We start from the raw sequence: 26,030 nt of genomic DNA, 5'->3' as shown, positions 1-26,030 counted from the left end.
CTAGATAGCTAGCTGCTAGGAGGATGTCATGTCATGCCATTGAAGGAGTGGGTGAGTGACAGAATTTCTCTCTTCATATCGTTTTTTGGTGGCTATACACAGCTTTAGATGCAGGTGTCATTTGGTTAGCTAGCAAGAACTTGAGTGACTGTTGTCCAGTTAGCATATCTCTCGCATTCACAAATTCACTCTGGCTATCTACTCCGATTTCAAAGCACTCTATGTGAGTGTACCAGAGCGCAGAACTGATTCATTTACGAACGCGTAACACCTGCTGAATATGACCGGTGTCAGTAAACATAGGCAAAAAAAGTAATAGTTAGTCAAGTACACTCTAAATAACATGTAAACAGCCAGCAGCTCTGCTTCGGCAAGTAAAATCGTCAGAGTGAGGTGTTCTCTCATTTGTGTCTGGAAGTAGCTAGCTAGCAAGCTAGCCAACTTGGGTGATTGGTTGGGACAAGCATGCATTGGCAGGCAAGATGCAGAAGGACAAGGAGGGCTACGAATCCCAATCCCTTATCAGTGCAATTTTGACGGCCAACAAGCTTAAAAAGTGTTTATCTAATATTCCATCATTAGATTTGAGCTCATCTTTCTCCCGCTAGCATTAGTTGTTGACCTTGTTGTTGTTGAGGTGCATAACTGAGGGAGAGAGAGACGACCTTTTCATGGTTGTTTGAACAATAGGACTGTAAAGTTCCCAAATGTAATAGGTCTCCCATGATGTTTACATATTTGCAGAAATCCATTCAGGTGTATTTTGTGGCTTTTGGTGAATGCATTCTAATGATCTAAAGTTGTGCTGTTGCATCTGCCTGTAAACACACAGTCCAATTCCAAATGAATGATGGCAGGTCCGTTTGGCAAATGGCTTGTTTGTATATAGGCCTACTGTAGCTCTGATTGGTTATAGCGAACCCATCTGTGTAGACTCCAGTCCTGGACAAGTCAGATGTTTTTATTCGGTTGTATTTACTGCAGTGTCTATTAATTGGCCAAATACATGGCCGCTTTACCACTCTATATTGCTATAGAATTTTCGCAAACGCATTAGTTAATAGATAATAGATAATTCCTAAACATAAGAATTTATGAACACTTATATATGGTAATTTTAAGTTGTCGCTTGTTAAGAAAATGTTTAAGAAAGTGTTCCTGGGGGTGTAGAGTATATTAACAGATTTGAATAAGATTTCATGTTGCTGTCAGTTCCACAAATGCATCAATGTTTCACACACATAAGTTACTTTCAATGAGATGGCTAACAACAGTGAGCGCACTGCAATAAAAAACACAGTTCCACTCACCAGATGATCATTTGAAACTTAACTTCTTGTTGAAAGTTATTCTTGAAAAGGGCTAACAAATTAGCAACAACACCTTCTGCAGCTGCTGCAAACTAGAAGACAACAAAAGCTAGCTAGCTAGACCGTGGGAAAACTACTGCTCGCTATTACGCAATGACACGTTGGCCTTCAAGAAAGCAGAAGTTTCCAAACATTTTTGCCCTAATACAGTTGAATGGCAGATGTCTTTATTTAGCTTCTAAAGGCCTAGCCAATGGCTGACTTAGCTAGCTAGATTTATCTCCCCAGAGACAGCAAAGAAAAATCCTGAATGGATATGCTTTTCTCTTCGGTGTTAACCCTTTCCTTTCCAACAAAAACTGAAGAAATTAAATCAGAACATCATTGAAAATAGTTATAGAATTCAAATTATTATTAGAATAATTATTTTATAAATCCTTAGCCCTTCTCTGAAGGCATAGAAGGCCCATTGGGTTAGTAATCATTTGTAGAGTGGCTCTATTTTACCTCAGCATGCATTTTTTCACTATTCTGAATGTCTAAAGAATCCATATGTTGTTCTGAAATATGAACACAGAAATACCGGACATTTTGAACTCTTATTATGGAGGTGATTTGACAAAATTACAATCATGGTCTTAAATTGGACTCTGGTCTTGGTCTTCTGGTCTTGGTCTTAACTCGGTCTCGAACCCCTTGTCCCACTCCCGGTCTCGGTCTTGGCTTGGTCTTGAACCCCTTGTCCCACTCCCGGTCTCGGTCTCGGTCTTGGCTTGGTCTCAAACCCCTTGTCCCACTCCCGGTCTCAGTCTCGGCTCGGTCTCGAACCCCTTGTCCCACTCCCGGTCTCGGTCTCGGCTCGGTCTCGAACCCATTGTCCCACTCCCGGTCTCGGTCTTGGCTCGGTCTCGAACTCCTTGTCCCACTCCCGGTCTCGGTCTTGGCTCGGTCTCGAACACCTTGTCCCACTCCCGGTCTCGGTCTTGGTTCGGTCTCGAACCCCTTGTCCCACTCCCGGTCTCGGTCTTGGCTCGGTCTCGAACCCCTTGTCCCACTCCCGGTCTCGATCCGGTCTCGAACCCCTTGTCCCACTCCCGGTCTCGGTCTTGGCTTGGTCTCGAACTCCTTGTCCCACTCCCGGTCTCGGCCTTGGCTCGGTCTCAAACTCCTTGTCCCACTCCCAGTCTCGGTCTTGGCTCGGTCTCGAACCCCTTGTCCCACTCCCGGTCTCGGTTTTGGCTCGGTCTCAAACCCCTTGTCCCACTCCCGGTCTCGGTCTTGGCTCAGTCACGGACCCCTTGTCCCACTCCCGGTCTCGGTCTTGGCTCGGTCTCGAACCCTTGTCCCACTCCCGGTCTCGGTCTTGGCTCGGTCTCGAATTCCTTGTCCCACTCCCGGTCTCGGTCTTGGCTCGGTCTCAAACCCCTTGTCCCACTCCCGGTCTCGGTCTTGGCTCAGTCTCGAACCTCTTGTCCCACTCCCGGTCTCGGTCTTGGCTCGGCCTCAAACCCCTTGTCCCACTCCCGGTCTCGGTCTTGGCTCGGTCTCGAATTCCTTGTCCCACTCCCGGTCTCGGTCTTGGCTCGGTCTCAAATTCCTTGTCCCACTCCCGGTCTCGGTCTTGGCTTGGTCTCGAACCCCTTGTCCCACTCCCGGTCTCGGTCTCGGCTCGGTCTCTGGACTCGGTTTCTGTATAAGCACTTTGTGACAACTGCTGTTATAAGAAAGGGCTCTATAAATAAATGTGATTGATTGATTGATTAATTGATTGCGTTACTAGGGACAAGCCCTGACCCTGACACCCTTTTTTCACCACCATGCATATCCAAATGGATGAAAAGACAGTGAATAAAGGAATGGACAAGCCACTTTCACCACTTCTCTCCTATCCACAGCCATGATATCAGAGTGATATCTAATGGAGGTCTCCAAGCCCACATCTGGGTCCTAACAGTATTTATTTTCCTTAAAATACTTTGAGCGTTTGATTGAGCCTGCCTAGAGTGCCCAATGGACGGGGTTTAAACTTTTCAGACTATTCCATTATGTTCCATTGCGCCAAGCATGCTAAATCAACCGTAGTTAACGTATTTGATCAAATACACAACCATAAACAAATACTATTTCAATCCAGGATTTTCCAGACCGCTACTGGAACCCAGGAACATCTCAGTTAGGCCTGTGTGTCAGTGCTCCTTTCCCTTTGTCCCTTTCAGTCACAGAAAATCGATGTGTTCATAAGCTCCCTACTCCCTCAGGGATAAGCTTCCTACTCCCTCAGCCCCCAGGGGTAAACACCATTCACCTATTATTGTTATTGCTATTATCATTAGTGTGTGTGACGGTCTCCTGCATCAAAGGTGGCTCACAGAGCTTAAATCAAATGCAAAAACAAAATGGAACATATAGTTGTTGAAGGAGAAGACAATCGCAGCTAAGGTTTCAAAGGGACAATATATTACTGGTAACTTCCAAAGGGAGGGTATATTACTGGAAACTTTCAAAGGGAGGGTATATAACTGGTAACTTTGAAGTTTACTAGTGAAATATCAGAACTTTGGTAACTTTCAAGGTTTTTAGGGAATTTTCCCACGTGACATCTAGTGGCCTTTTGGGGTACTTCAGATTATCACAGGTGTCTTTAATTATCTCTGGCCATCTATGTGGCCTTATCATGTAAAATATATAAAATAATCTGTAAAAACATTATTTCGAATTATAAACTTTTTTTTTTTTTACACACTTTTATTTATTTTACAATGTTAATATGTCTTTGTTGTAAATGTTTTAGTGCCAAACTGGTGGCAGTTGTGAAAAAAGTTAATAGTTGGAAGAGATGCAGAATTATTCAAAAATAATACCATAGTTGATAAGATGCTTTTTTCATTAATTAGGCCTTTTTCTCTTGAACCATATGCTCTACCTAGAAACTCAAGGACAATATGGACACACATATAAAAAAATATACCATATGAATACTTAAAAAAATATATATACTTAAGTATAAATGACCAAAGTTACCATTGAGTGCCATAGATGACCTGTTAATTTGTGGACGCATAAATTCTACGCTCCAAAATGCGATGTGGTTTGATGAGAACACAACATTTGTGCCAAGGCAAAGTCGAGTGGCTGACACCGAGATGCCCACGGACAGCAGTGGATGTATAAATTCTGGCCTCATGTCATTACACTTTTTGGTGTTTTGTGTAAACCACTGTTTGGAGGCTGGAAATATGTTGCGAGTGGATGAACGTGCCTAGTAAAGGAGCACCTTTGAAGTGATAGTTTGGCTATCAGATGAAAACATCATGACTGGTTGTGTTTATGACACAATAAAAGGTCATCCATTTTAAAAGTGAAATGACAAATCTTTACGACTAGGTCCACAGAGATCCTATGATTAGGACAATACATTTTTGGGGTGTACATGCAAGTGCGCTTACATATAGGTCTCATAACAGGGATAAATGAACTCTACTTTCACCCCAGGCCTAATTGATCAAATCTATTTTATAAAGCACTTTTTTACATCACCAGCTGTAATGCACAAAATGTTTTATAGATAAAACCCCAAAGCGCAAGCAATGCAAAGGCAGAAGCACAGTGGCTAGGAAAAACTCCCTAGAAGGCTGGGTCCTAGGAAGAAACCTAACGAGGAATTAGGAAAAATCATTCTAATGCATTGCACTTTGTAAAGGATAGGGAAAATACGCTCTGTTACCATAGCAACCGAACACAACCTTGTTTTTAACATTGAACATCTTGTGAACCTGTAGACAGTTGGAACTGTGTACAAGGTGGTGAGTTGTGAGAAGGCCATCCCAGGTTTGTTATGATAAAGACAGCAAATGATGGTCATCCATTACTGGATCATAAACACACAGGGTTTGCGTCCCAAATGGTGCCCTATCGCCTATGTAGTGCACTATTTTGACCAGAGCCCTATGGGTAGTGCACTATATAGGGGATAGGCTGCCATTTGGGATGCAGTGAGGGGCAACGTCTCAGAGACGTCTAACAGCTTTCCACACACACTATGGGAATACTCTGTTTTGCAGCACGAGGGTTTGTGAGGATAGTCAAGCACTGGGATAGTGTGCTTAACTTGCCAACTCTATTGCATTGAGGTACAGGACCACAGAATTGCCAGGGCATCGATATTAAAATTGCCTTGGCTGATAGTGGTGTGAGAGGTGTGTGTGTGTGTGTGTGTGTGTGTGTGTGTGTGTGTGATAGAGAATAACATAGACACAAAAAGTTTCTAGCTAATAGTGATAAGGCCAGCTTCTTGCTAAAAGTGAAATGAGAGCAGCCTGTCTGTGTGAGAGAATGATTTATTCCATCACACTATGATGTCCCACTGTTTTCTTTAACCGGCTGATGCACTGTTCTGAGAGAGATAGTTGTTCCTAGGGATTACAGCACGCCACATTGTCCTTCCCAACATCCCAAACACAAACACCCTTCCATCCCTAGCTTCATGAAAGACATCACTTGCAGAACACACATATTCACAGCTCTGAGTATATTTTTTTAACTAGGCAAGTCAGTTAAGAACAAACTCTTATTTACAATGACAGCCTACCCCGGCCAAACCCAAACGACGCTGGGCCAATTGTGCACCGCCTTATGGGACTCCCAATCACGGCCAAATGGTATGCAGCCTGGATTTGAACCAGGGCCTGCAATGACGCTTCCTGCACTGAGATGCAGTGCCTTAGACCACTGCACCTCTCAGGAGCCACACACACACAGACACAGACACAGACACAGACAGAGACAGAGACACACACACACACACACACACACACACACACACACACACACACACACACAGACACAGACACCACACAACACACACACACACACACACACACACACACAGACACACACACACACACACACAGACACACACACAGACACACACACACATACACACACAGACACACACACACACATTTGCAGCACAGTAAAACAGAAGTGCTTTAGATCATTCAGAATTTCAGATGAAGCGCGATTGAACGTGTCTGGAAAAATAACCAGCAAGAGGGCTGGAGATTAAATATGTATATGTAGGGTATATTACCTCTCTCAGGCATTGCCTTAAAACTTGTGGACAGAGACTCAGTTGATAGACACACGAACATTGCCTGCGGTTTCTGACACCATCTTCAGCAGCATGCAGTTTGTAATATTCTTCCTTTTCGTTTACACAATCCAGCCCTCTACTCATGGGCTATCTCTATCTCCTCCTCCCCCTCTATCTCTACCTCCACCTTCTCTTCCTCTATCACCACCTACTCCACCTCATCCACGTCCACCTCCACCAGAATTTCCACCTCTATCTCCCCTCTATCTCCACCACAATCTTCATCTCTATCTCCACTTCTTTCTTCATATCTATCTCCACCTCCATCTCTATATCCACCTCCCTTCCACCCCCTCCTCCATCTCTTCCACTATCTCCACCTCTATCTCCACCTCTATCTCCATCTCCACCTCTATCTGCACCTCTATCTGCACCTCTATCTGCACCTCCTCCTCCTCCACTACCTTCACTCTATCTCCACCTTCATCTCCACCTCCATCTCCAATTCCACCTCTATCTCCACCTTTATCTCTATCATCCTCTATCTCCGCCTACCTGCCGCCTGGCGGCAGGTAGCCTAGTGTCTGGATCGAACACCCGAGCTGACAAGGTAAAAATCTGTCATTCTGCCCCCGAGCAAGGAAGTTAACACACCATTCCCTGGGCACCTGCAACTCTCTGATTCAGAGGGGTTGGGTAAAATGTGGAAGACACATTTGGACAACTGACTAGGTATCCCCCTTACCACCACCTCTATTTCCACTGTCTCAACCTCTTCCATCTCCACTTAAACATCTGTCTCTATCTCCACTATCTCCTTCTCCACCTGGCAGCAGATAGCCTAGTGGTTAGCGTGTTGGGCCAGTACATGGAAGGTTGCTGGATTAAATCCCTGAGCTGACAAGGTAAAAATCTGTTGTTCTGAGCAAGGCAGTTAACCCACTGTTCTCCAGGAGCTGAAGACATACATGTTGATTAAGGCAGCCCCCTGCACCTCTCTGATTCAGAGGTGTTGGGTTAAATGCAGAAGACACATTTGGACAACTGACTAGGTATCTCCAGCACTATCTCAACTTCCTCCTCTTCCACCTCTATCTCTAGTTCCACTTCTCCTCCACCTCCATCTCCACATCCTTCTCCACCTCTGTCTGTCTCCATCTCTATCTATCAGTGGTGTAAAGTACTAATAAGTAAAACGACTTTAAAGTATTACTTCAGTAGTTTTTTGGGGTATCTGTACTTTACTAGACAACTTCTACTTTTACACCACTACATTTTGAATGCTTAACAGGCCAGGAAAATGGTCACATTCGCACACTTATCAAGCAAACATCTTTGGTCATACCTACTACCTCTGATCTGGCAGACTTACAAAAAACATGCTTCATTTGTAAATTATTTCTGAGTATTGGAGTGTTCCCCTGACTATCTGTAAATTGAAAATGGTACCATCTGGTTTGCTTACTATAAGGAATTTGAAATTATTTATAATTGTACTTTTACTTTTGATACTTAAGTATATTTTTGCAATTACATTTGCTTTTGATACTTTCGTATATTTCAAACCAAATACTTTTAGACTTTTACTCAAGTAGTAGTTAACTGGGTGACTTTCACTTTTACATGTGTCTTTTTCTATTAAGGTATCTCTACTTTTACTCAAGTATGACAATACGGTACTTTTCCACCACTGCTATCTATCTTACTCCAGTGTTTCCCAAACATCTTCCCAAGTTCCCCCAAAGAAATCCATGTACTTGATGTGTTCTATTCAAATAAAATCAAAGTTTATTTGTCACGTGCGCCGAATACAACAGGTACAACAGACCTTATAGTTAAATGCTTATTTACAGGCTCTAACCAATAGTGAAAAAAAGGTGTTAGGTGAACAATAGGTAAGTAAAGAAATAAAACAACAGTAAAAAGACAGGCTATGTACAGTAGCGAGCCTATAAAAGTAGCGAGGCTACATACAGACACTGGTTAGTCTGGCTGATTGAGGTAGTATGTAAATGTAGATATGGTTAAAGTGACTATGCATATATGATGAACAGAGAGTAGCAGTAGCGAAAAAGGGGGTTGGCGAGGGGTGGGTGGCGGGACATATTGCAGATAGCCCGGTTAGCCAATGTGCGGGAGCACTGGTTGGTCGGCCCAATTGAGGTAGTATGTACATGAATGTATAGTTAAAGTGACTATGCATATATGATAAACAGAGAGTAGCAGCAGCGTAAAAAGAGGGTTTGGGGGGAGTTGGGGGGGCACACAATGCAAATAGTCCTGGTAGCCATTTGATTACCTGTTCAGGAGTCTTATGGCTTGGGGGTAAAAACTGTTGAGAAGCCTTTTTGTCCTAGACTTGGCACTCCGGTACCACTTGCCATGAGGTAGTAGAGAGAACAGTCTATGACTGGGGTGGCTGGGGTCTTTGACAATTTTTAGGGCCTTCCTCTGATCGCCTGGTATAGAGGCCCTGGATGGCAGGCAGCTTAGCCCCAGTGATGTACTGGGCGTACGCACTGCCTTCTGTAGTGCCTTGTGGTCAGAGGCCGAGCAATTGCCATACCAGGCAGTGATGCAATGCTCTCGATGTTGCAGCTGTAGAACTTTTTGAGGATCTCAGGACCCATGACAAATCTTTTTATTTTCCTGAGGGGGAACAGGCTTTGTCGTGCCCTCTTCACGACTGTCTTGGTGTGTTTGGACCATTCTAGTTTGTTGTTGATGTGGACACCGAGGAACTTGAAGCTCTCAACCTACTACTCCAAGACAGCCCCGTCGATGAGAATGGGGGTGTGCTCGGTCCTCCTTTTCCTGTAGTCCACAATCATCTCTTTAGTCTTGGCTATGTTGAGGGATAGGTTGTTATTCTGGCACCACCCGGCCAGGTCTCTGACCTCCTCCCTATAGGCTGTCTTGTCGTTGTCTGTGATCAGGCCTACCACTGTTGTGTTGTGTTGTTGTATTACAATCACACCTGATTCAACTGCTCAACTTATCCTCAAGCCCTTGGTTTGTTTAATCAGGTGTGCTGCTGATACTTCAATTGTGGAACTGGCTGGGGGTACTCGAGAATACGTTTGGAAAACACTGTCCTAAAACACTGTTCTACTCAGTTGCTACTTACAATTCGTTACTGGCTGTAAGCTACTGTATAAGTTTCCAATACCTTTCCATTTAAGGTCACGGGAGGAGAAACTTTACAGAGGAACCAAATGTTATCCCAAAGACAGTCATTTGATTACTGTGAGCGTAGCTGGACAGACAGACAACAAAAGGCTTACATTGTCTAGCCCTAGGGTATGTTCTGTTCAGTGGCTTTCAATCAATGGCTACTTACACTAAAACATTCTAATATCTACGACACAAATCCAAAGGAAAGTTTGAGATACGGGTTTAATATTTTAAATGCTCTGTACTGTACTTTCAGGTACAATGTAGTTACGTTCCATGAAGGACAGTTTATAGAGGACATTACCTGCCAAAAACTATTGTAAGGTATCAAAAAACTCCCCCTCCATCAAATCAATCAAATGTTTTTATTTTTCCCCAGAAAATAATATAATGTATGTTGTACTTCACTGACTTTTTGCGTTTTCTAGACTTCTTGTTTCTGTGACGGCACTCTCTTAATATCACATTTCCACTCAAAGGATTAGCACATAAATCATATCGCTAGCTATACCTGTCCAGGAGTCACTAAGAGAGAGAGAGAGTGTGTGTGTGTAAGCTCTGGGTAGACGAGCGGCCCATAATTCAATATTCTGGGACCATGAGATTATATCCGTTTTTTCATTCAGAAAACGCCACATGGAAAACCAAGTTCTTAAATCGGATTAAACAGACTGAACTGGAAGGCTAGAAAATGATACAATATTATGGTGATTTGCCTGACTGCAGTTGATGAATTGTATTTACTTATCCCTTGAACAAACCTGAATTTGTAAATGTCTCAGAGAGATTTAGATCCTATTTTGTCTAGTTTAAAGCTGATCAGATCCCGCTAGCTCATAGTTTTATGAATGAACATGGTCCTTTTTTTGTTTAACAAGGTAATCAAGAACTCATTCTTTGTTGAAAGAAAAAACACAACAGACAGACATTCTGCTAACATGTCAGCTGATCATGAGCACATTCTCCAGATATACTCAGTTTCACACGTGTGTCTCTCGGCAGAACGAGCTTTCGCAGCCCAAAATAGTCTGCATCATTTCATTATTGTTTCGCTCTCCACTGTACTGAAAATGTGACACTGAAAATCCATTAAATATTTTGACAAATCAGATACTGAGGTGACAAGGATTAATTTCCTTTAAGCTCTCAGTGGGTTACATGAGAGGTGTGTCATTTTGACCCTCCATGGTGTGAATGTGTTTTCATCTATTTGACGATAGCCCTTTTCTGCCATGCCAGGGCTATGCCAGGCTTGTTGCTGGTACAGTATTAGGAGTGGGTACTGCCTGACTCTGACTGGTTCTTCTCCAGCCTAGTGCCACTGACACTCAGAGCTCCTGAGGCCTTGTCACTTTTAATCTTAGTGTGTCTTGATCATTAGCAAAAGGAGGCAGTGCCTCGCTGGAGAGCACAGCATCAGGTTAAGCAAGGTTATTTGTTATGTTTTTCATTTGACTTTATGTAAGGGCTTGAGGAAGCAAGGGCTAGGAGGCCACTATCGGCTCTTAATAATACAGCTGATAATATAATGCTCACTCATCATGCCTCAGCAAGTACTCACGGTTATCATTTTATTTTCTGAAATTAGGATAAGTGCCTTGTCATCTTTTGGAGGGAGTGTTGTGATTCAGGATGAAAGATGAAGGTACAGCTAATGGGGTGAGGTGCTGGCATCGAAATGGAACCGCTGAAAGTGTTTTTTTTTTACATTTAAAGTCTTAAAAGGATAGATTAGAGAAAATTACATATTTAGATAGCCCTACATTGAAAGCAGTCTAGGAACAAAGAGTGACTGCAATCCCGACTTTGTTTTTCTAAACAAGCCACTATTATTAACATTTTCGGGCCCCAGAAAATGTTTGATCTGCATACTCCATCAATATAATGACTTGGAACCAAGAATGAAAAGCTAAATAATTGGTATAGTTACATAACACATGTAACAAAAGCAATGTATGGATAGAGGTTATCATACGTCATACCTAAACATTCCTAAACAGTCCTCATTGTCAGTCCTTATTGTCAGTCCTCAGCAGACCACCTGCTTTCTCTTGGACCCAGTCCCTTTTTCTCATCTCTCAACAGATGACTAGATTGTCATGGATCAACAGCAGCATCTCTCTGATTGGCAGAAATCTCTTAACATATTGAGCCATCTTGTGATCAAAAGGGTACCAGTTACTCCTGTACACTGGACCTAAAGCATACAGACATCTGAGCATTATGTATTCAGCCATGTACATTACAGTTAACATATACAGCATAGAACACATGCACAGTGCAAGACTAACATAGAAATGGACCTTGCATGTAAAAACAAAATGCAGGATGGAAGAGTTGGTCTCTATCCATGAGTTAAAGTGAAATGAGCAACAGAGTAGATTATTACTGTATATTATTAATGCATATTATTATATTATTCCTCCAGAATATTCAGAACAATAATTTAAATTCAGTTCATGACTTGAAACAATCCATTATGCTATATGATGATAAATGAACACGGTGACACTTATGTATGAATAAACGTTGAGTGTATTTACATGGCTAATTTGGTTGTTCTGTATGCTAATTGTTACTAAGACAAAACAAAAGGTCAAAGGTGAGGGGATAGGGTTTTGATAATTTCCTTGAATCAGCGTCACTGAATTAAAAGCAGCACAGTGGAGATGTTTTGATCTTACATTTATTATGAACCATTTACTGTCTCTGCATATAATGTACCACAGAAAAGGCCTTACCCACAATAAAAAACACTGTCCTAATTAAACAAATGCAAATGACTTCCACATTTTGCTGAGCATGAAATTACTGCTATATCAAAGGGATAGGCAGAGCAGAGACAGCTGCCCAGGGAGAATAACCCAGGGAGTCTGTGGCCTGGAATCACCTTGTTTTTGTAAATGATTCTATCACACAGCCATAGCTCCTTTATATCATAGGCACAGTCGCAGGTGAGCCCTGCCATCTATTGTAACACAATACACGGGGGGTAAAAAGAAACAAAGCACCAGCTCTGCTTTCGACAACGCTGCTATCTGCTATGTTCAGTTTGTTCCTAGCCTCATGGATGGATGGATGCTCTATAGGCCCGAGTTGCTTATAGGCAGTCAATAGTGTTCATTCAGTCAGTGTTCAGCCAGCCAGTGTTAATTTGGGAATGACAGCCTGGCATGGCTCTGTGATGCCAGCGGGGGCTTATGATGTGAACGTTCCCCCAGACTTGATCAAAACCGTCCCAGTGCCAAGAGGCCCCAGCTCTCTCCCCGGCTCTCTCCCCTGCTCTCTCCCCGGCTCTCTCCCCGGCTCTCTCCCCTGCTCTCTCCCCGGCTCTCTCCCGGCTCTCCCCGGCTCTCTCCCGGCTCTCTCCCCTGCTCTCTCCCCGGCTCTCTCCCCGGCTCTCTCCCGGCTCTCTCCCCGGCTCTCTCCCCGGCTCTCTCCCCGGCTCTCTCCCCGGCTCTCTCCCCGGCTCTCTCCCCGGCTCTCTCCCCCGGCTCTCTCCCGGCTCTCTCCCCAGCTCTCTCCCCTGCTCTCTCCCCTGCTCTCTCCCCAGCTCTCTCCCCTGCTCTCTCCCCTGCTCTCTCCCCTGCTCACTCCCCCGGCTCTCTCCCCGGCTCTCTCCCCGGCTCTCTCCCCGGCTCTCTCCCGGCTCTCTCCCGGCTCTCTCCCCGGCTCTCTCCCCTGCTCTCTCCCCGGCTCACTCCCCGGCTCTCTCCCCGGCTCTCTCCCCGGCTCTCTCCCCGGCTCTCTCCCCGGCTCTCTCCCCAGCTCTCTCCGGCTCTTCTGAGACTCGCAGAGTGCTTTCCAACTGGCTGCTTATTTATTCTCCCCTTGTGGGATTTCTTCCATCGAAACAATCTTTCCCAGGAGATGAGTGGACACCACCTCCCCCTCTCTTAGTATCGTCAGAGTGAAGACTCATTCCTACTAGCAGCCTTACTTAGACTTACTCCTTTCCTGTCTTCTCTCCCTTCCCCACTTCAGACAGGCATTTATACTGAGTTATTAGTAACATGCTGGAACCAATCTTTCTCAGGAGGTGGATACTGAATCTTTCCAATGGTGGAAACACATACTTATCTTTAGCAGGTTAATACTATGTCAGGATGATTTAATAAAGGAGTTCTTAGAAATGGGTCTTTAAGGGGGAGCGGAACAGAGATTTACTCAAGAGAGCAAGACACCCCCCCTGTTATTTGGGGGGGTTTCACAGATGTATGGTTCTATCACAGAATCCTTCTGTGTTCCGTGGAGAGGTCACTGAAACATTTTCCATGATCATCCTTAGATGTTCTCTCAGAGGCATTTACAAAGGACCACATGTGCCATTTTCCTTTTTCCTCCAAACTCTTGAACCTTATAGTGATATATATTGAACAAAAATATAAAGGCAACGTGTAAAGGGTTGGTCCCATGTTTCATGAGCTGAAGTAAACGATCCCAGAAATGTTCCATATGCACAAAAAGCTTATTTTTCTCAAATGTTGTGCACACATTTGTTTACCTCCCTGTTAGTGAGCATTTCTCTTTTGCCAATATAATCCATCCACCTGATTGCAGGAATGTCCACCAGAGCTGTTGCCAGAGAATTGAATGTTAATTTCTCTACCAAAAGCCACCCCCAGTGTCATTTTAGAGAATTCGTGGTCTCAGGCCTCACAACCGCAGACCACGTGTAACCACGCCACCCCGGGACTTCCACATCCGGCTTCTTCACCTGCAGGATCATCTGAGACCAGCTGATGAAACTGGAGTATTTCTGTCTTATAATAAAGCTCTTTGGTGGGGAAAAACTCATTCTGATTGGCTGGGCCTGGTGCCCCAGTGGTTGGACCTGGTTCCCAAGTGCGGCAGGTAGCCTAGTGGTTAGGGCGTTGAGCAGTAACCAAAAGGTTGCTAGATCAAATCCCCGAGCTGACAAGGTTAAATCTGTCGTTCTGCCCCTGAACAAGGCAGTTAACCCACTGTTCCTAGGCCGTCATTGTAAATAAGAATTTGTTCTTAACTGGCTGCCAGTTAAATAAAGGTTAAATCTTTTTTTTTTAAGTGGCTGGGCCTATTCCCTCCCATGCCTACGCATGGCTGTGCCCCATTGGCTGGGCCTATTCCCTCCCATGCCTACGCATGGCTGTGCCCAATCATGTGAAATCCATAGATTAGGGCCTAATGAATTTATTTCAATTGACTGATTTCCTTATATATGAAAATATGAACTGTAACTCAGTAAAATCGTTGAAATTGTTGCATGTTCCCTTATTGACGTTACTTGTTAAAACCACTTCAATCAGTGTAGATAAAGGAGGGACAGGTTAAAAAGGGACTTTTAAGCCTTGAAACAATTGAGACATTGATTGTGTATGTGTGTCCTTCAGTGGGTGAATTGTCAAGACAAAATATTGAATTGCCTTTGAACTGGGTATGGTTGTGAAGTAGTGGGGTTGGACCCAGGTGCAGAGAAGAGACCAGACAAGGAATCAGTGGTTAAAGATAAGCATAAATACTTTACTGATAAGCAGTAGCCACAGGATCACAGTACCATGGGAAAAACGACAAACACTTCATCTCAAAAACTCACTCAGGAAACAAACAAACACGGTAAACAATTCAAGCTTTTGCAAAGGAAACCAGAACACACACCTTTTTTAACAGGTAAATCATAATGAGTAGTAGGACACACCTGAGTGTCAATTAATGTCTCTAGGACGGTCTCTGCCGCCCTCTGTTGACAGGTGGAACTATGACAATGGTAGAAGGTGCCAGGCACACCGGTTTATGTCAAGAACTGCAACTCTGCTGGGTTTTCCCATGTGTTCCCGTGTGTATCCAGAATGGTCAATCACCCAAAGGACTTCCAGCCAACTTGACAACTGTGGGAAGCATTGCAGTGAATGTTTTCTTGCCTAACATCATTATTTGGAAATGGTATATTGATGATATTTTTGTTCTATGGAGTGGTGATGCAAAACAGCTCCATGCATTCCATGTTTTTCTTAACTCTTGTTCTGAGCATCAGAGATTTACCATGCAAGCTGACACACGTCAAATCAGTTTCTTTGATCTTCTGAGTTTATGTGAGGTTAATGTTCTATACATTTATCTTTAAAGGAAACCTACTGATCTTAACAGTTTGTTCAGGGCTGATAGCTGTCACCCGATTCCCTTGAAAAACAGTTTTCCCTACAGCCAATTCTGTAGAGTCAAAAGAATTAGCAAAAAAACAATCAGATTTCGACAGAAATCTGGCTGAGACGCAAAGAAAATTCAAGGAGAGGGGGTACAAAATGGTCAGATTAATACTGTAATTGAGAAAATCCTAAACAAACTGAGACATGATCTTTTTCAAGGACAGTCTCGCAAAAAGAAACATTCTTGCGTTCTAACTACCTGCTATTCAAAGTGCTCTGAACAAATTAAGGGAATCATTCACAAACATTGGCACATTCTAAGATCGAATGACAGTATCAGTATCATGTGTTTTCGGACCCTCCCTTAGTCGTATTCTTGTGGGGCAAAAATCTCAGAGATCAATTGGTAAACTCTGATTTAACACCCCAAGATATCCCTGCACAACATCTATTTGTGCCCCTACTGGATGGAAACTACAAGTGTAAAACTTCAAGTGTAATGGCTGTGCTCAATGCAATGGCACTTATAAATTTACAGTTGAAGTCAGAAGTTTACATACACCTTAGCCAAATACATTTAAACTACATTTTTCACAATTCCTGACATTTAATCCTAGTAAAAATGCCCTGTCTTAGGTCAGTTAGGATCACAACTTTATTTTAAGAATCTGAAATGTCAGAATAATAGTAGAGATAATGATTTATTTCAGCTTTCATTTCTTTCATCACATTCCCAGTGGGTCAAAAGTTTACATACAGTCAATTAGTATTTGGAAGCATTGCCTTTAAATTGTTTATCTTGTGTCAAACATTTCGGGTAGCCTTCCACAAGCTTCCCACAATAAATTGGGTGAATTTTGGCCCATTCCTCGTGACAGTGCTGGTGTAACTGAGTCAGGTTTGTAGGCTTCCTTGCTCGCACACGCTTTTTCAGTTCTGCCAAAAACAATTATATGGGATTGAGGTCAGGGCTTTGTGATGACCACTCCAATACCTTGACTTTGTTGTCCTTAAGCCATTTTGCCACAACTTTGGAAGTATGCTTGGGGTCATTGTCCATTTGGAAGACCCATTTACAACCAAGCTTCAACTTCCTGACTGATGTCTTGAAATGTTGTTTCAATATATCCACATAATTTTCCTACCTCATGATGCCATCTATTTTGTGATGTGTACCAGTCCCTCCTGCAGCAAAGCACCCCCACAATATGATGCTGCCACCCCCGTGCTTCATGGTTGGGATGGTGTTCTTCGGCTTGCAAGCATCCATCCCCCTTTTTCCTCCAAACATAATGATGGTCATCATGGCCAAACAGTTCTATTTTGTTTCATCAGACCAGAGGACATTTCTCCAAAAAGTACGACCTTTGTCCCCATGTGCAGTTGCAAACCGAAGTCTGGCTATTTTATGGCAGTTTTGGAGCAGTGGCTTCTTCCTTGCTGAGCGGCCTTTCATGTTATGTCGATATAGGACTTGTTTTACGGTGGATATAGATTATTTTGTACCGGTTTCCTCCAGCATCTTCACAAGGTCCTTTGCTGTTGTTCTGGGATTGATTTTGCACTTTTCGCACCAAAGTACGTTCCTCTCTAGGAGCCAGAACGCGTCTCCTTCCTGAGCGGTATGATAGCTGCGTGGTCCCATGGTGTTTATACTTGCATACTATTGTTCGTACAGATGAATGTGGTACCTTCAGGTGTTTGGAAATTGCTCCCAACGATGAACCAGACTTGTGGAGGTCTACAAATTTCTTTCTGAGGTCTTGGCTGATTTCTTTTGATTTTCCCCTGATGTCAAGCAAAGAGGCACTGAGTTTGAAGGTAGGCCTTGAAATACATCCACAGGTACACCTCCAATTGACTCAAATGATGTCAATCAGCCTATCTGAAGCTTCTAAAGCCATGACATAATTTTCTGGAATTTTCCAAGCTTTTTAAAGGCACAGTCAACTTGGTGTATGTAAACTTCTGACCCACTGGAATTGTGATACAGTACATTATAAGTGAAATAATCTGTCTGTAAACAATTGTTGGAAAAATGACTTGTGTCATGCAAAAAGTAGATGTCCTAACCGACTTTCCAGAACTATAGCTTGTTGACAAGAAATGATTGGAGTGTTTGAAAAACGAGTTTTAATGACTCCAACCTAAGTGTATGTAAACCTCCAACTTCAAATGTAGATCCTTCAAACATCCCCAAACAGGGAAACAGATCCTAATTAAAGGTGTTATCACATGCTCCGCTAAGGCAGTTATTTATCTTATAATTTGTCCTTGTGGTAAAAATTATGTGGGTAAAACAAAGTGTGAATTAAAAGTACAAATCTCTGAGCATCGTAGCACCATTAGGTGCAAAAACTCAACTTATCCAGTTGCGGCCCACTTTTGGGCAAACCACTCGATTTCGTCCCTACGTTATAGCGGCATCTAACATGTCACCCTCCCTAGGAGAGGGGGCGACCTCGAGAATTTATTGTTAAACCGAGAGGCTGCCTGGATCTTTAATTTAAAGACCCTTGCTCCCTTCGGTCTCAACGTAGACTTTAAATCTGAAGCCATTCTTGTGATTATTGTGATTGTTTGTAGGCCTCTGTTGCCAAATTGTATCTACGATCGTATGCTATCCATTCATGTTTTTGGTATGTTATTTTTATATCTGAGAAATAACCAATAATATCAGGCCACACCCGGCCATGATTACAGACACCTGTGTGTGTCCTTTGACACCATATAAACTAGTCACCCCGCAGTGTTTGCCATTATACCCTGATGAAGACAGCTTGTCTGTCGAAACGTTGGATATTATGTTATTCAATTATTGCATCTGGGCTCCTAGAGTGTGCGGCTCTCCTTTAATTTTTCAAGTGTTCTACTCCGCTAGCCAGCACCTCGCCTAAATAGATGTGTGAGTCAACATGGGCCAGCATCCCTATGGAACGCTTTCAAACACCTTGTAGAGTCCATGCAACAATTCCAAAGATTTACTGAGTTACAGTTCATATAAGGAAATCAGTCAATTGAAATAAATTCATCAGGAAATCAGTCAATTGAAATAAATTCATCAGGCCCTAATCTATGGATTTCACATGATTGGGAATACAGATTTGCATGTCTTGGTCACAGATACCTTTTTTTTAAAGTAGGGGCGTGGATAAAAAAAACAGTCAGTATCTGGTGTGACCACCATTTGCCTCATGGACTGCAACACATCTCCCTCGCATAGAGTTAATCAGTCTGTTGATTGTGGTATATGGAATGTTTTCCCAGTCCTCTTCAATGGCTCTGCGAAGTTGCTAGATATTGGCTGGAACTGGAACACGCTGTCGTACACATCAATCCATAGCTTCCCAAACATGCTCAAAAGGTGACATGTCTGGTGAGTATACAGGCCATGGAAGAACTGGGACATTTTCAGCTTCCAGGAATTGCGTACAGATCCTTGTGACATGCTAAAACATGAGGTGATGGCGGTGGATGAATGGCATGAATGGGCCTAAGGATCTCTTCACGGTATCACTGTGCATTCAAATGACCATTGATAAAATGCAATTGTGTTCGTTGTCTGTAGGTTTTGCCTGCCCATACGATAACCCCACCGCCACCATGGGACACTCTGTTCACAACACTGACATTAGCAAACCGCTCACCCACACACCACTATACAATGCTGTCTGCCATCTGCCCGGTACAGTTGAAACCATGATTCTCCAGTGTGCCAGTGGCTTATCGAAGGTGAACATTTGCCCAATGAAGTCGGTTACAACGCCGAACTGCAGTCAGGTCAAGACTCTGGTGAGAACGACGAGCACGCAGATGAGCTTCCCTGAGACGTTTCTGACAGTTTGTGAAATTCTTCAATTGCGCAAACCCACAGTTTCATCAGCTGCCCGGGTGGCTGGTCTCAGACGATCCTGCAGATGAAGAAGCCGGATGTGGAGGTCCTGGACTGGCATGGTTAAAGGTGTTCTGTGGTTGTGAGGCCGGTTGGATGTACACTACTGTTCAAAAGTTTGGGTTCACTGAGAAATATCCTTATTTTTTAAAGAAAAGCACATTTTTGTGTACTTGTCCTCTTGCTCAGTTGTACACCGGGTCCACCCACTCCTCTTTATATTCTGGTAAGGGCCAGTTTGCGCTGTTCTGTGACGGGAGTAGCACACAGCGTTGTATGAGATCTTACATTTCTTGGCAATTTCTCGCATGGAATAGCCTTCATTTCTTAGAACAAGAATAGGCTGACGATTTCAGAAGAAAGTTCTTTGTTTCTAGTCATTGTGAGCCTGTAATCGAACCCACAAATGCGGATGCTCCAGATACTCAACTAGTCTAAAGAAGGCCAGTTTGATTGCTTCTTTAATCAGGACAACAGTTTTCAGCTGTGCTAACATACATTCTAAATGGTTTTCTAATGATCAATTAACCTTTTTAAATGATACACTTGGATTAGCTAACACAACGTTCCATTGGAACACAAGAGTGATGGTTGCTGATGATGTGCCTCTGTACGCCTATGTAGATATTCCATTAAAAATCAGCCGTTTACAGCTACAATAGTCATTTACAACATTAACAATGTCTACACTGTATTTCTGATCAATTTAATGTTATTTTATTTTAATGGACCAAAAAATGGATGTTCTTTGAAAAACAAGGACATTTCTAAGGGACCCAAACTTTTGAACAGTAGTGAACTGGCAAATTCTCTAAAACAACATTGGATGCAGCTTAAGGTAGAGAAATTAACATTCAAGTCTCTGACAACAGCGCTGGTGGACATTCCTGCAGTCAGCATGCCAATTGGATGCTCTCTCAAAACTTGAGACATCTGTGGCATTGTGTTGTATGACAAAACTCCACATTTTAGAGTGGCTTTTTATTGTACCCAGCACAAGGTGCACCTGTGTAATGATCATGCTCTTTAATCAGCTTCTTGATATGCCACACCTGTCAGGTGGATGGATTATATTGGTAAAGGAGAAATGTTCACTAAGAGGGATGTAAACACATTTTAGCAAAAAATTTGACATCAACTTTTTGTGCGTATGGAAAATGTCTGGGATCTATATTTCAGCTGATGAAACATGGGACCAACACTTTACATGTTGCATTTATATTTTTTTTCAGCATATATATCAACACTGCTCATACATATACTAACTAATTAAAGTTGTGAAATGTGAGACATTTTGCATCATGTGATGTTTCTTTCATCAGTGCATAAAAATAATAAAGATAAAAAATGTACTTTTATTATATTATATCTTCATTTTTTTTTTTTTTGCTTGGTCCTGACCGCAATAAGTCCATATAAAGAGACTGTGGCTTTACCAACAAAATAAATATTACAATTGGAATCAGTAATGCTGAAACTGCCACATCCATTTGCAAAGAAATTAACAAAGAAATTACTTCATACAATAGGTTAGGTTTAGGTTTATATCCCTCTCATTGCACATCATTGCATGTACAATAGAAGAGAAGAGTGTGTAATGCACAGGTTTTCACCACCATGCTGGATGCTCTTCTCCTCCGTTTCCTAAACACTAACAAATGTGCCTTGGGGCTTTGTGTCCAGGTTATGGGGTTTCACTAAAGTTGTAGCTGTGTGTCTACGTCTTCTGTGATATGGTTCGGTGTGACTACACACAGGGTCATGACTGTGTTATTGTGTGTGGGGTCATGACTGCGTTATTGTGTGTGGGGTCATGACTGTGTTATTGTGTGTGGGGTCATGACTGCGTTATTGTGTGTGGGGTCATGACTGTGTTATTGTGTGTGGGGTTATGACTGCGTTATTGTGTGTGGGGTCATGACTGCGTTATTGTGTGTGGGGTCATGACTGCGTTATTGTGTGTGGGGTCATGACTGTGTTATTGTGTGTGGGGTTATGACTGCGTTATTGTGTGTGGGGTCATGACTGCGTTATTGTGTGTGGGATCATGACTGCGTTATTGTGTGTGAGGTCATGACTGCGTTATTGTGTGTGGGATCATGACTGTGTTATTGTGTGTGGGGTCATGACTGTGTTATTGTGTGTGGGGTCATGACTGCGTTATTGTGTGTGGGGTCATGACTGTGTTATTGTGTGTGGGGTCATGACTGCGTTATTATTTGAGTGTGAGGGGTCATGGGTTATTGTGTGTGGGGTCATGACTGTGTTATTGTGTGTGGGGTCATGACTGTGTTATTGTGTGTGGGGTCATGACTGCGTTATTGTGTGAGTGTGAGGGGTCATGGCTGTGTTATTGTGTGTGGGGTCATGACTGTGTTATTGTGTGTGGGGTCATGACTGCGTTATTGTGTGTGGGGTCATGACTGTGTTATTGTGTGTGGGGTCATGACTGCGTTATTGTGTGTGGGGTCATGACTGTGTTATTGTTTGTGGGGTCATGACTGTGTTATTGTGTGTGGGGTCATGACTGTGTTATTGTGTGTGGGGTCATGACTGCGTTATTGTGTGTGGGGTCATGACTGTGTTATTGTGTGTGGGGTCATGACTGCGTTATTGTGTGTGGGGTCATGACTGTGTTATTGTGTGTGGGGTCATGACTGCGTTATTGTGTGTGGGGTCATGACTGTGTTATTGTGTGTGGGGTTATGACTGCGTTATTGTGTGTGGGGTCATGACTGCGTTATTGTGTGTGGGGTCATGACTGCGTTATTGTGTGTGGGGTCATGACTGTGTTATTGTGTGTGGGGTTATGACTGCGTTATTGTGTGTGGGGTCATGACTGCGTTATTGTGTGTGGGATCATGACTGCGTTATTGTGTGTGAGGTCATGACTGCGTTATTGTGTGTGGGATCATGACTGTGTTATTGTGTGTGGGGTCATGACTGTGTTATTGTGTGTGGGGTCATGACTGCGTTATTGTGTGTGGGGTCATGACTGTGTTATTGTGTGTGGGGTCATGACTGTGTTATTGTGTGTGGGGTCATGACTGCGTTATTATTTGAGTGTGAAGGGTCATGACTGCGTTATTGTGTGTGGGGTCATGACTGCGTTATTATGTGAGTGTGAGGGGTCATGACTGCGTTATTGTGTGTGGGGTCATGACTGCGTTATTATGTGAGTGTGAGGGGTCATGGCTGTGTTATTGTTTGTGGGGTCATGACTGCGTTATTATGTGAGTGTGAGGGGTCATGACTGCGTTATTGTGTGTGGGGTCATGACTGCGTTATTATGTGAGTGTGAGGGGTCATGACTGCGTTATTGTGTGTGGGGTCATGACTGCGTTATTATGTGAGTGTGAGGGGTCATGACTGCGTTATTGTGTGTGGGGTCATGACTGCGTTATTATGTGAGTGTGAGGGGTCATGACTGCGTTATTGTGTGTGGGGTCATGACTGCGTTATTATGTGAGTGTGAGGGGTCATGACTGCGTTATTGTGTGTGGGGTCATGACTGCGTTATTATGTGAGTGTGAGGGGTCATGACTGCGTTATTGTTTGTGGGGTCATGACTGCGTTATTGTGTGTGGGGTCATGACTGTGTTACTGCGTTATTGTGTGAGGGTTCATGACTGCGTTATTGTGTGAGTGTGAGGGGTCATGACTGTGTTATTGTGTGAGTGAGAGGGGTCATGACTGTGTTATTGTGTGAGTGAGAGGGGTCATGACTGTGTTATTGTGTGAGTGTGTGTGGTCATGACTGTGTTATTGTGTGAGTGAGAGGGGTTATGACTGTGTTATTGTGTGAGTGAGAGGGGTCATGACTGCGTTATTGTGTGAGTGTGTGGGATCATGACTGTGTTATTGTGTGAGTGAGAGGGGTTATGACTGTGTTATTGTGTGAGTGTGAAGGGTCATGACTGCGTTATTGTGTGAGTGAGAGGAGAGTCATGACAGTGTGTCATTGTGTTAGTGAGAGGGGTCATGATGACTGCGTGTCATTGTGTTAGTGATAGGGGTCATAATGACTGCGTGTCATTGTGTCAGTGAGAGGGGTCATGATGACTGCGTGTCATTGTGTTAGTGAGAGGGGTCATAATGACTGCGTGTCATTGTGTCAGTGAGAGGGGTCATGATGACTGCGTGTCATTGTGTTAGTGAGAGGGGTCATGATGACTGCGTGTCTTTGTGTTAGTGAGAGGGGTCATGATGACTGTGTGTCATTGTGTCAGTGAGAGGGGTCATGACTGTGTGTCATTGTGTGACTAGAGTATACACTACACAATATAGTAGAGTGGATGAGAGGCCAGTTAAACACTACAGCTCTGGTGTTGCCATCAATATTTAATGGCGGAGTGAAAAGCCAAACACTGTGTCATTGCCAGCCCGGTGGGCTCACAATTACAGCATGCCGTTTCAGCCCCCCGGATCGGGTTTGCATCCAATTAGTCCTCTACATGTGGTAGGGTTACCACCAGCACCCTGGGTCACCAGCTACAACTGGCCCAAGTGGCTCCATACAGAGCGAAGGCTGAGGTGGAAGTGAGGACTGGGATGAGGGCATGGGACAGGCTGGGGGTGAGGGTGATGGTCGGGAGGGGGGGTTTGAGAGTGAGGTGGGGAATAAAAGTGAGGGTGAGGTATAAGGGAGGTAAAGGGTGATGGTAGGGGTGAGCTTGTGTGTGTATGAGAGAGAATGTGAGTGAGTTAGTGAGGTTGATGGATAACAGGTGATAGTCGGAAATGTGGGAGTGAGGGATGAGGGAGAGTGAAAGACGAGGGAGAGTGAAGGACGAGGGTGAGTGGGGGATGAGGGTGAGTGTATTTTCCTAATCATGTAGGCTACATTTGTCTTTAGGCAGTAAAAACAAATCACCCGCGGAAAACAAATACTGTAGCAAGACCCCTAATGGTTACACATGTCCAGTCATTTTCCAAAGATTGACTCCTTTTTATTCTTGGTCATGTGAAAAAGGAGACCAGACTATTCTCTTCTATTTAAAAAATGTTCCTATCCTTTTGTCATTAGGGGTAATATCCAAAGGGGGCAGTTGACATTAGCCTGTCTACTGAGCTTATGATACACCAGGCCTGGTTTTTACTAGCACTTTCAAATTTAAATATTATGATGAGATGATTTTGATTAACATACAAAATATTATTCGTAGAGACTTTTAGAAGACCACCTTTTGGTTAGGCTGAGCATTTGCACCTGATGCTGCTGAACAGCCATTATTAGTCCAACGGCTCTTGAAAGGATTAGGACTGCAACCTGTTAACGATCATATTTGTTCTAGGGTTGTGACGGATTGCTTTGTAAGACATACTCCAAAGCTTTAGTGTTAGTGTTATGTTTTGTGAAGTCCATCCAAAAAGCAGCAGGGTCATAACACGATTAAACACCACGTTTGTGATGATATCTCACTATTACACAGATAATAATAAAGTTTATCTTAACGAGTCCCAAACTTGCTGCAAACTCTCATGCAACCATTTAGAAATATGCATATGTGCATATATATATGCATATCAAATATGCATTTTAAATGTATTTCTCTGTTTGCTTCAGACATGCCTCTGCTAATAATAATAATGTGTTCTAATAGACAGAAGCAAATAATATTGATTGTCAACTAAAAATACATGAAACATGATGTCATCTTCAACAAGGTCGTAAAGGCAATAGTTTGAATAACTTACCGAACTTGCAAAGCGATGGAGCGTAGCCTATGCATAGCCTACCTAGGTTTTTGCTTTGATTTATGAAGCACAATCAAGTGCAACATATTCAGGTAAGATTTACGTCACTGTTTAATAAATCTTACCTATGGTCGTGATCACAGTGATTGCGAAGTAAAATGATCCAGCGAATTTCCACTGTAACCCGGCTTTATGAGGCTTCAGCTGCAACACCACTTCCTCGAGTTCATCGAAGTTGAGTTTAGTGAGATTGTATTTGTTCCTAAGCTCTTGTTTTCTGTCGTACACTTTCTTCTTCTGAGTCGTCTCCTTCTTAGATTCCAAGGCATCGAAGACAGCCGCACCGACTAACAGGTAGATGAACGTGCAAATGATGAGCGCAAGGGTCCTCACGTTTTGTCTCTTCATGGTCAGGGTGAGTAGACGGGCTCCAAAATTGTGAAAGCGAATCTTGAGGATGGGGAGCTCGGCTGGTTCATTGCGAGGCTGGCTCTATCAACAGGGACAGTGGCGCGCCGAAAGCTCTCTGATGACTTTATTTGCCCAAGCGCACATTTTCTCTCGGAGCTGTTCGTTTCAGCACCACCCCTTCCAACCGCCCTCCCACCGCGTGCTCGCCTGAATGCGTTCTAAGGTCTGTGCGTATATATGTACAGTATGTCTGTATGCAGAAGAGAGTGGGAGGGAGGCTACTGTAGACGGCAAGTTAGCCGTTAGCTAAAATAGTGCTGCTGTTGGAA

At 43.4% G+C, this 26,030-nt stretch overlaps 1 protein-coding gene across 1 annotated transcript in view; it reads right to left on the bottom strand.

Annotated features, from left to right (window-relative positions):
- The window catches only part of kcnk3a (potassium channel, subfamily K, member 3a), a 50,617-nt gene extending 24,793 nt beyond the window's left edge, over positions 1-25,824 (bottom strand). The window contains exon 1 of the mRNA XM_024422650.2: positions 25,416-25,824. Coding sequence (XP_024278418.1) covers positions 25,416-25,698 — 283 coding nt within the window. The 5' untranslated portion in view covers positions 25,699-25,824. The remainder of the gene's footprint in view (positions 1-25,415) is intronic.
- Between the last annotated feature and the right edge of the window lie 206 nt (positions 25,825-26,030).

Source organism: Oncorhynchus tshawytscha, linkage group LG05 (assembly GCF_018296145.1).
Source record: "Oncorhynchus tshawytscha isolate Ot180627B linkage group LG05, Otsh_v2.0, whole genome shotgun sequence".
In the NCBI taxonomy this organism is placed as follows: Eukaryota; Metazoa; Chordata; class Actinopteri; order Salmoniformes; family Salmonidae; genus Oncorhynchus; species Oncorhynchus tshawytscha.
Note: the sequence above shows the minus strand (reverse complement) of the source record. Positions and strands in the feature narration are given on the sequence as shown.